This window comes from Bufo bufo, chromosome 9 (genome assembly GCF_905171765.1).
Source record: "Bufo bufo chromosome 9, aBufBuf1.1, whole genome shotgun sequence".
Classification (NCBI taxonomy): Eukaryota; Metazoa; Chordata; class Amphibia; order Anura; family Bufonidae; genus Bufo; species Bufo bufo.
Genome location: NC_053397.1, coordinates 91,818,050 through 91,830,369, shown reverse-complemented (window position 1 = coordinate 91,830,369; position 12,320 = coordinate 91,818,050). Strand labels below are relative to the sequence as shown.

Below are 12,320 nucleotides of genomic sequence, written 5' to 3'. Positions count from 1 at the left end.
TAGAATGCTTTTTCACTCCAATTATAGAATCAAAGCCTAATGGAATTACTTATCTATAAAACAAAGTGAAAAAACGAACAACTGTAAGAATAGATTACTATTTCACCCCAATTACAGAATGAAGGCCTAATGGAATAACGTATGTATAGAACAAGTGGACACCCCAATAGCAGTAATATTAGACCACTTTTTTTACCTCAATTACACAATCAAGGTGTTATAGATTTACTTTTCTAAAGCACAATATAGACCTTCCAATAGCAGTAGTATTAGACTGCTTTTTAACCTCAATTACAGAATCAAGTCCTAATGGATTTGCTTATCAATAAAACAAGGTGGAAAACCAAATAACTGTAAAAAATAGAGCACTATTTTATCCCAATTACAGAATCAAGGTCTAATGGAATTACTTATGTATAACACAATGTGGACACCCCAATAGCAGGAGTATTAGGCTGCTTTTTAACCCCAATTACAGAATCAAGGTCTAATGGAATTACTTATCTATAAAACAAGGTGGAGAAACAAATAATTGAAAAAAATAGAGCACTATTTCACCCCAATTATAGTATTAAGGAGTTATAGAATTATTTATGTATAAAACAATGTGAACACACCAATAGCAGTAGTATTGACCACTTTTCAATCCCAATTAGAGAATCAAGGCCTAATGGAATTACTGTCACGAATAATGGGGAGAGGAGGGACACCAGAAATACAACAGAAGGGAGAGGACAAAGAACTAGGCCTCAAGGCTAGGCAGAAGGGAAAGATCACCTCCTAGGAAACCCCTAGATCTGGCCCTGACTCCTGTCAGTATGTATAGACCCTGAAGGTGGAAAAATACATACACCGGAACCTAAACCCTAGGAGCCCTGAGATACCCTAGAGGTAGTGAAAGGGAATGAGACTACTGGTTCCTTCCCAGGTGAACAAACCAGCGTCTCCCTGAGGCCTAGTAACAACAAGCACAAGGGAACAACCAAAGACAAAGAGCAATACAACCTATCCTATAGAAAATGAATGAGCAGGAACACAGATAAGGTCCACACATCAACTCCTCCAAATCCAAGCAGAGAATATCAACCGCATGATATGAAGTGTGCAACCGAACTAAATAGGGAAGCAGTAATGACCGCCAGCTGTCAGTTAACCTCATGTGCAGTCAGTCTCTCTGATTTTCTAACCTCTGTCACAGAAGGTACAGTGACAGTACCCCTTCTATGGGTGATCTCTGGACACCCAGGACTGATCTTATCCGGATTAGCCCTATGAAAGGCTTTCACAAGGCAACTGGCATTAACATCGGTTGCTGGAACCCACATTCTCTCCTCTGGACCGTAACCCTTCCAGTGAACGAGATACTGGAGGAATCTACGGAGAATTCTGGAGTCCACTATCCTGGCAATCTGAAATTCGAGATTCCCGTCCACCATGACAGGAGGGGGTGGTAGGGAGGACGGTTCAGCAGGTTCGACATATCTCTTCAGTAATGATTTGTGGAACACATTATGAATCTTCAAAGCCTGCGGAAGTTCGAGACGAAAGGCTACCGGGTTAATAATAGTAGAGATCTTATATGGACCAATAAATCTACTTTCCAAGAAGGTACTTTCAACATAATGTTTTTTGTGGACAGCCACACAGAATTACCCACTCTCAGGTCCGGACCACTCATACATCTCTTTTTTTTTTAGATTATTTAGAATTTTCCGACAAATAGATATATCTTTCCTCTTCAGATATACCAGAAGTCTCAGTACCAGAAAATGTACCAAACTGCGGATCAAAACCCATATGCCCTAAAAAAACTTCGACTTATCAGTGGACTCCTGCCTACGGTTATTTATGGCGAACTCGGCCAAAGACAAAAAAGAAGACCACTCCTCCTGATTTCTCTGAGACTAAACATCTCAGATAAGTCTCCAGATTCTGGTTAGTTCGCTCAGTCTATCCGTTCAACTGAGGGTGAAAGGCAGAAGAGAAGGACAATTGTACCCCCAAGTGAGAGCAGAACGTCTTCTAGAATCTGGAAACAAACTGAGTCCCCCTATCAGACACCAAATCAGAGGGAATACCATGTAGCTTCACGATGTTGTCGACAAACACTTGTGCGAGAGTTTTAGCATTAGGTAGCCCTGGTAATGCTATAAAGTGCGTCATTTTACTGAAGCGATCAACAACCACCAGAATCACAGTTTTTCCTGAGGAATATATATGTATATATAGCACCCAATGATGCATGTTCGGCTCATTCTTAGTCAGGGAGACCTGTGCTGAGGAAGGGATAGGCAGTGTAGGAAGTGATTTAAGAATATTTTTACCGCCAAAACTTTTCAGAGACCCAAAAGTCCTTTTAAGGACTATTGTGTGTGGCAGCAGCAATATCTTTTTATTTTTGTGCAAACTGCACTAAATAGCTAAAACTTTACAGACCCAAAAGTCCTTCTAAGCACTATTGTGTGTGGTTGCAATATCTATATTTAGGGCATCCTGCGCTAAATAGCGTACAATAGTTATGCCGCTGCAGACAGCAACATCAGCTGCGCCACATCTCCAGTGTAAAGTGTGCGCATCCCAAAAATATCTGTGACATCCAGTGTACTTTTTTAGTAAACGGTATCCGCTGCGGACAGTGACATTAGCTGCGCCACATCTCCAGTGTAAAGTGTGTACATCCCAAAAATATCTGTGACATCCAGTGTACTTTTCAATAGATGGTATCCGCTTCTGACAGGGACATTACCAGCGCCACAACTGCAGTGTAATGTGTGCGCTGAAAAAATGTATCTGTGACACAGTGTACTTTTTTGCGTAGACGCTGCGGACAGTGACATTACCGGTGGTACCTATCCTGTGTAACGTTTCCTCATCCCTAACACCTATGACATTCCCTGTAATTTTTCATTAGCAGCTGGTGACAGCATTGACATTATATGCAGGATTTCTCCTGTGTGACATTTCGACATCCCAAATACCTTTTTAAATTTGTTTGCGCATACACTTCCAAATCCTACGCTACTGTACGTGTGACAGACTTTCAATCATATATAACATTTAATATGAAGAAGGTGAGCAGTAAGAGACAGGGCAATGGCCATGATGCTGATGGTGCACGCAGAGGCTGTGGCCCTGGGTGCAGTGAAACTGTGCCTGCTGCCAGAACACAAGAAAAACAATCATCCACGATACCTAGCTTCATGTTCCAGTTTGCAGGGCGGCGCAGAACACCACTCTTGAAGTCAGACTAGTGCGACCAGGTGGTCGGTTGGATTGCAGCAGAAAATACTTCCAGTCGCTTAAGCACCACCCTGTCTAACACCAAGTCCAGTCTCAGTAGCCAAGAGTCTGCTCAACCCAATCCTCACACTGATCCTCATCATGGAGAGTCTGGGCACAAAAGTGATCCCACACTCGGATATTCCAAGGCGCTCGCTTGAAGAGGGACACATCTTGTGCCCTGATTCCCAAACTCTTGAGCATCCACAATCACAAGAAGATGACAGTGGGAAACGGCAATTACTGTTTAATGAGGTAGATGATGACGAGTGACACAGTTGCCAATAACGGCAATTACTGTCTCGAGGTTAATGAAGAGGATGAGACACAATTGTCAATCACTGATGTAGTGGTTAGGTCAACAAGTCAGGAGGATGAGCAGATGCAAGGCCTAGTGTCACAAGAAGGGAAACAATTTGGAAGATAGAAGATGGTGAAGGAGTACATAGCAGACCGTGTCAGTGTCCTCAATGATCCCTTAGTGCCTTACAACTACTGGGTGTCCAAGCTGGACACGTGGCACAAACTGGCGCTCTACGCCTTGGAGGTGCTGGCCTGCCCTGCCGCCAGTGTTTTGTCTGAGCAGATTTTTTGTGCAGCTGGTGGCATCATAACAGATAAGTATATTTACCTGTCAACTTAAAATGCTGACAGGTTGACTCTTATAAAAATGAACAAGGCCTAGATTGACCATGACTTCTCAACTTCACCAGAGGAAAACTGATGAACATAAAGGCACTTTAAATGTGTTGTTTATAATGTACTGAATACACTGTATTCCCATGCACCTCTTCCACCACAAAAAAGGTATATGGTTGAATCTTCCTTTTCTCATCCTCCTCCTCTTCCATCATATCACCATGCTTATTCGTCGCATATATTGCCCTCACATATATCCCCTTCGCATATAATGTTTTACAGGGTCAGCACAGCTGCACGCCCTTGTATATAATTTTTTAGAGGGTCAGCTCATCAGCAGGCCCTCACCAACAATGTTTTACAGGGTCAGCTCACTAGCAGGCCCTCGCATATAATGTTTTACAGGGTCAGCTCACCAGCAGGCCCTCGCATATAATGTTTTACAGGGTCAGCTCACCAGCAGGCCCTCGCATATTATTTTTTTACAGGGTCAGCTCACCTGCAGGCCCTCAGCTAAAATCTATTTACAGGGTCATCTCACCTGCAGGCCTGCACCTAAAATATTTTACAGGGTCAGCTCACCTGCAGGTACGCACCAAAAATCTTTTACAGGGTCAGCTCACCAGCTGGCCCTCACCTAAATTCTTTTACAGGGCCAGCTCACCTGCAGTCCCTCACCTACAACCTTTTAGAGGGTAAGCTCACCAGCAGGCCCTCACCTAAAATCTTTTACAGGGTCAGCTCACCAGCAGGCCCGCACCTCAAATCTTTTACAGGGTCAGTTCACCAGCAGGCCCTCACATATCATTTTTTACAGGGTCAGCTCACCTGCAGGCCCTCACCTAAAATCTTTTACAGGGTAAGCTCACCAGCAGGCCATCGCATATTATTTTTTTTACAGGGTCAGATCACCTGCAGGCCCTCACCTACAACCTTTTAGAGAGTCAGCTGACCAGCAGGCCCTCACCTAAAATCTTTTACAGGGTCAGCTCACCTGCAGCCCAAACCCCCTAAAATCTATTACAGGGTCAGCTCACTAGCAGACCCGCACCTTAAATCTTTTACAGGGTCAGCTCACCAGCAGGCATGCACCTCAAATATTTTGCAGGGTCAGCTCATCAGCATGCCCTTGCATATAATGTTTTACAGGATCAGCTCACCAGCAGGCCCTCGCATATTATTTTTTTACAAGGTCAGCTCACCAGTAGGCCCGCACCTAAAATCTTTTACAGGGTCAGCTCACCTGCAGGTCCGCACCTAAAATCTTTTACAGGGTCAGCTCACCAGCTGGCCCTTACCTAAAATCTTTTAAAGGGTCAGATCACCTGCAGGTCCTCACTTACAACCTTTTAGAGGGTCAGCTCACCTGCAGGTCCTCACTTACAACCTTTTAACCTTTGATTATTTGGATACAAATGAATATCAAGAAACTCACTCATCCTTAATTGGCAGTCCAAAAATATTTAGTCTCACTTCACACTTCAGTGATTAGGTCAGTGATTTTTCAACAGTGATTCTGAGCTACAATCAGGTGCGGGTCAAAAACACAGAACAGGTGCAAAATGCTAATCTTTCCATTATACCTTATCTCGGTGTAGGCTCTACTTCTGGCTTTGTCTCACAATCATTGATGATAGAAATCGGTGAACTAGGCCTTAAAGTGTGGCAAAATAATAACTGGAGTGCACAATATTTTTTGAGAATTCTGTAAGTGAAAAAGTATTCAGAGAACATTTTCTTGTTGCTGATGTGCAATTGTTACCCTTTTCTGTTGAAAATTGAGGGCCAATAACTTTTTCTGATGTGTCTATTTCACCAAATACTTGTATTCTTCATGAAATAATTCTGGAGCATCATTCAACTGTGCATCAATACTGTTCCTCTCTTACTGCTCTTAGAGAAGTATGAATACATCGACAACTGCATGTGTGTTCCTGCACAGACGGACGCTGTCCAATTACTGCTGATAGTAGCAGAATACAGGGACAGAACCCCTTGACCAGAAAAATAGTAACATCCAGTTGTCAATTTATTATCCAGAATTATTATTTCATGGACAATATGTTTACTAAAAAGACATGTGAGGAGATGTGACATGTTCTTATCAAATTACAAAAGTAGAATACTGCAGTTGATGAAGTAATAAGGACAGTTCTGTAAGAAACAGTATGTGATACTAAGGAGAAAACAAATGTTTTATGGTTTGCAATTATATTCAGTTATTACATTTACTTAATTCTTATTCTGTTTCAGGAATTGGAGAGCAGTGTGGTCCACCACCAACTGTGCAATATGGAGACACTGTGGAGATTAGAAAAGTTGGCTATAGATCTGGTGAAAAGGTGGAATTTAGATGCCCAGAATATTATATTCTTGACGGAAATAATTTTGTCACATGCTTGAATGGTGTCTGGAATGAAGCACCAGTTTGTATAGGTAAGTTCATTCTAATACATTGCAATGTGTACACAAATAACATAGAGGAACTGAATTTATATCACTATGGCTACTTTCACATATGTGTTTTCCTTGGTGGCAGAGGATCTCAAAACCAGAGGAAAACGCTTCAGTTCGATTTAATTCAACTAGCTGAAATTTTTTTATCAGACACCACTGACTTACATTGTTTGCAGTGCTGGATCTGGCTTGTTCAGTTCTGCAAACCGGACACGAAACCACAGTTTGCAACGGTTTTGTGTCCAGTCACAGAATGCAAAAAACCTGCATTCTGATGCATTCCATTCTGGTTTGGGCAGTTTTGTCCCCAGTGACAATGAACAGGGACAAAACTGAAGCATTTTCCTCTGGTTTTGAGATCCTCTTTCGGATCTCAAACCCAGAAAGGAAAATGCACATTTGAAACTAGCCTATTAGGATTATAGAGATTTTCACCTACAGAATCGGGGTGTGAAAATTTGGTAGTCTTGTATAATAAGAGCAGAGTGGATGAAGTTATAACAAATTCCATTGACATGTTGCTTAGAAAATCGAGATCTCTATTGACCACTAGTAACTGGAGGTCTAGTGCCTATGGTGCTCCTTGTGAGAAGAATTGGTGCCAGTTACTAGGAATGGGGGAGGGGGATAGACACAATGTAGTCTGCAGAGTAACAAAGAGCTTCTTGCAGTGCAAACTGTCAGAGAAGGGGAAGTCACTGCTGAATAGAAAGCTCTAGGTGTAAGTGCTGTACACTCAACTAGTCCTAACTGTTTTCTGATGGTTAAATTTGTCATGGGAGAGGAAAGCACTCACCACAATATAGATGAAAACCATGATGTACACTGCTCAAAAAAATAAAGGGAACACTTAAACAACACAATGTAACTCTAAGTCAATCACACTTCTGTGAAATCAAACTGTCCACTTAGGAAGCAACACTGAGTGACAATAAATTTCACATGCTGTTGTACAAATGGGATAGACAACAGGTGGAAATTATAGGCAATTAGCAAGACACCCCCAATAAAGGAGTGGTTCTGCAGGTGGTGACCACAGACCTCTTCTCAGTTCCTATGCTTCCTGGCTGATGTTTTGGTCACTTTTGAATGCTGGCGGTGCTTTCACTCTAGTGGTAGCATGAGACGGAGTCTACAACCCACACAAGTGGCTCAGGTAGTGCAGCTTATCCAGGATGGCACATCAATGCGAGCTGTGGCAAAAAGGTTTGCTGTGCCTGTCAGCGTAGTGTCCAGAGCATGGAGGCGCTACCAGGAGACAGGCCAGTACATCAGGAGATGTGGAGGAGGCCGTAGGAGGGCAACAACCCAGCAGCAGGACCGCCTTTGTGCAAGGAGGAACAGGAGGAGCACTGCCAGAGCCCTGCAAAATGACCTCCAGCAGGCCACAAATGTGCATGTGTCTGCTCAAACGATCAGAAACAGACTCCATGAGGGTGATATGAGGACCCGACGTCCACAGGTGGGGGTTGTGCTTACAGCCCAACACCGTGCAGGACGTTTGGCATTTGCCAGAGAACACCAAGATTGGCAAATTCGCCACTGGCGCCCTGTGCTCTTCACAGATGAAAGCAGGTTCACACTGAGCACATGTGACAGACATGACAGAGTCTGGAGACGCCGTGGAGAATGTTCTGCTGCCTGCAACATCCTCCAGCATGACCGGTTTGGCACTGGGTCAATAATGGTGTGGGGTGGCATTTCTTTGGAGGGCCGCACAGCCCTCCATGTGCTCGCCAGAGGTAGCCTGACTGCCATTAGTTACCAAGATGAGATCCTCAGACCCCTTGTGAGACCATATGCTGGTGCGGTTGGCCCTGGGTTCCTCCTAATGCAAGACAATGCTAGACCTCATGTGGCTGGAGTGTGTCAGCAGTTCCTGCAAGACGAAGGCATTGATGCTATGGACTGGCCCGCCCGTTTCCCAGACCTGAATCCAATTGAGCACATTTGGGACTTCATGTCTCACTCTATCCACCAACGTCACGTTGCACCACAGACTGTCCAGGAGTTGGCAGATGCTTTAGTCCAGGTCTGGGAGGAGATCCCTCAGGAGACTGTCCGCCACCTCATCAGGAGCATGCACAGGCGTTGTAGGGAGGTCATACAGGCACGTGGAGGCCACACACCCTACTGAGCCTCATTTTGACTTGTTTAAGGACATTACATCAAAGTTGGATCAGCCTGTAGTGTGTAGTGTGTTTTCCCAGACCTCCATGGGTTGAAAAATTTGATTTCCATTTTTTAATTTTTGTGTGATTTTGTTGTCAGCACATTCAACTATGTAAAGAACAAAGTATTTCAGAAGAATATTTAATGAACTCAGATCTAGGATGTGTTATTTTTGTGTTCCCTTTATTTTTTTGAGCAGTGTATATATAGACTGGGTGAGAATCTTGGTGTGAGCTATTCGTCGTTGAATCTTTGTGCCGCTATCTGCAGCAATATTATGTGTAATTTAGGCATACCGTATATACTCGAGTATAAGCCGACCCGAATATAAGCCGAGGCCCCTAATTTTACCCCCAAAAAATGGGAAAAATTATTGACTCGAGTATAAGACTAGGGTGGGAAATGCAGCTATAATGCAGAGTGTACACACTCTGCAAGAGGGTGACTCAGATTGATGGGAGTCTGACTCTGACTCCCTGTATTTAATGCAGAGTGTGTGCATTATATACACACACACTCTGCATTAAATACAGGGAGTCAGACTCCAAATCAACTGGGCATTTTTTTTTATATTTATCAGGTTTTTTTTTTTTGTTCCCCCCCTCCCTACTTTATACTTGGCCAGGGAGGGGGGGCTGTCCAGGGGGAGGGGGGGCTGTCCAGGGGGAGGGGAGGCTGTGCAGGGGCAGGTACTTACTGCCGGTGTAAATCTCGCGGTCTGCTCCCAGTGTAAATCTTGCGGCCCGCGTGTCTCGCGAGATTTACACTGGGAGCTTAACAGAGGTGCCGCGCGGATGTACTGGGAGCTGACCGGAGCAGCTGTAAAGGTAAGTAACAGCTTCTCCGGCCCCCAACATGTCATGGTCTGTATTATGACAATGTAAGTTGCCATAATACAGACCTAGACTCGAGTATAAGACGAGGGGGCTTTTTGAGCACAAAAATATGTGCCAAAAAACTCGTCTTATACTCGAGTATATACGGTATTTCTGTTTAATAAATGACCACCAAAGTGTATAATTCTCTATCAGCACCGATTTTATGAGAGATTCATTTTATGAAACTAATCTGATGATCAGTTTCTAGGCAGAGGTAAAGGTCTAGACTGGACCTTGGTGAATCGATGGATGTCATATATCACAATTTTCCCAAAGTATTCGATATAGAGATGAGCGAACTACTTAAATTAGTTTCGTGTCCGACTGGTCGAATCTTTCAAAAAATGTTATGTGTCTGAATTGATTTTAACAACTGGTATATGACACAGGTCTCCTAGGACACATCATTTTTTTTAATTTTAATTTTTTACTTTTGTTCTTTCTCAACCACCTTCATCTTTAACACAATGATGGCAATAGCAATTAATGTGAAAGTCACACTAATTTACCGGTTGTGAGGATTTGCTCTGGTAGGCAGGGTAAGCGGACGCAGTACAGAGGCAAAACAAGTTCTTAAATCAAAATGTCAGTGTTTATTCACACAAAAAAGGCAAAAGAAAAACGACTCATTACAGTCTTAGGCCTATTGCACACGACCGTATGGCTTTTTCAGTGTTTTGCGATCCGTTTTTCACGGATCCGTTGTTCCGTTTTTTGTTTCCGTTGTGTTTCCGTTTCCGTTCCGTTTGTCCGTTCCGTTTTTCCGTATGGCAAATACAGTATACAGTAATTTCATAGAAAAAATTGGGCTGGGCATAACATTTTCAATAGATGGATCCGCAAAAAACGGAACGGATACGGAAGACATACGGATGCACTTCAGTATGCATTCCGTTTTTTTGCGGACCCATAGACTTTAATGGAGCCACGGAACGTGATTTGCGGCCAAATATAGGACATGTTCTATGTTAGAACGGAAAAACGGAAATACGGAAACGGAATGCATACGGAGTACATTCCGTTTTTTTTGCGGAACCATTGAAATCAATGGTTCCGTATACGGACCGCAAAAAACGGCCCGCAAAACGGAAAAAAAAAAAACGGCCGTGTGAGCCCAGCTGCCTATTTAAAGGACAGCCAGGTGCTGCCAAAACCCGGATCGGCACTTAAACTCCGGTCCGGTATTTGATCTCGCCTGGCTGAAAATCCGCCCAGCCGCCCATGTTGGGAGGAAAATACCTGCCTTCCCAAACAAAACCCCTTGCTATGTCACACAGTGTATAGCTATGTGTAAACATATAAAACACACTGTGTATGATAAAGGAAAGGATTTTAGCAGCTCTCACCTCTGGTCACCTGCCTGAAGCACGGAAAAGGAAAGTGGCTTGAACCTAGCCACACTTGATAAGTCCAAGAACAAAGAGAAAGGTTGATTCCAGCTTCAGCATATAAAAAGTTTTCTTTATTCGGCTTGTAATAAAATCCAACAAAGATGTCACATGGAGAGACACAAGATTGTGACGCGTTTCGGGCTGTGGTATTGAGCCCTTCTTCAAGACAATACAAAGGTGTACTAAAAATACAAACTTTATATACCACACAAATGGATAACTCCTCCTACTTAGTTAATTGGAGACTGTGTCCCAGACCCAGGTGCTCCTGGATTAGTGGATCCTCCCTGGAGCATGTGGGTGGGGACGCAGTGCTTCACAGTATTAACCGCTCAGAGACCACATATAAACATATAAACATATTGATGCACTACATATATTGCAGAGTTAAATCATGTTTCTTGTTCAGACCCTTTGGTATGCAAGTATCTAGAATGAACATCCAAAATGTTTCCCTACTTAGAAGCTTCTGTTTGCGATCGCCCCCCCTGACAGGTGTGGAAACCACTTCCACTCCCTGTACAGAAAACGCAGAAACATCACCTTTGTGAACAGTGGCAAAATGTCTGGTAGCCGCTGAGACATTACGGGACATAAAATGGGGGACATCACTCAGGTGTTTTCTGATACGCACCTTAAGTTCATTAGTGGTACAGCCCACGTATTGAAGGTTACATATTTTGCATGTTATAACATAAACTACATGATCTGTTTTACAATTTATATATTGCTTAAGCACGTGTTGTTTATTATTGGCCACAGATGTGACCTCTTTTGAAATAAGCATATGTCGACAGCATATACATTTATTGCTGCCGCATTTGTAATTACCGTTTGTTTTGGGCCAGCTAGTCGTTTTGGGGAAATTTTCCCTATATAGACTGGGGCTGATTTTTTGCCCTACTGTGGGGGCTTTTTTTGCTACACATCTAATCCCTGTTGAAACTACATTTTTCCATTCTTCATTATAGTTCAAAATATGGAGATGTTTACGTATAATTTTGCAAACCTTAAAATAGTCTCTACTATAGTTAGTGATAAAGGTGATGGGTTCTTCTTTTTTAATAGTGGTGTCCTTAGTCATGATATTTTTATTACTATTCTTGTTTTTATTTTTATTTTTATTCTTATTTTTATTTTCATGTCCCTTATCATTAATGTCCCGCTCAGAATTTTTATTCTCATTATCTATGTTCTTATTTTTATGATTTTTTGGAAAAATAAGGGTTTCTCTATCTTTAGATCTGGCAAAATTAATTCCTCTCTCAATATTAGTTTGGGTGTAACCCCTCACTTTAAGTCTGGCTGCAATGTTTTTTGCTTCTTTTTCAAAGAGCTCTGGGGTGGAGCAATTTCTCTTTGCCCTAATCATTTCTCCCTTAGGGATATTTTTTATGACGTGTGGTGGATGGCAGGAGGAGGCAGAGAGAATGGTATTACCAGCTGTAGATTTTCTATGGGTGTATGTGACCACCCTGCTGGTATCTTTGACGCCTTCCAGGCA

At 42.8% G+C, this 12,320-nt stretch overlaps 1 protein-coding gene across 9 annotated transcripts in view; it reads left to right on the top strand.

The window, feature by feature from the left end:
- CFH (complement factor H) overlaps positions 1-12,320 on the top strand; it is a 1,589,177-nt gene that overhangs the window by 1,094,318 nt on the left and 482,539 nt on the right. For all 9 annotated transcript variants that reach the window (XM_040407275.1, XM_040407278.1, XM_040407279.1 and 6 more), the window contains one exon: positions 6,172-6,354. In XM_040407275.1, the coding sequence (XP_040263209.1) occupies positions 6,172-6,354 (183 nt within the window). The remainder of the gene's footprint in view (positions 1-6,171; positions 6,355-12,320) is intronic.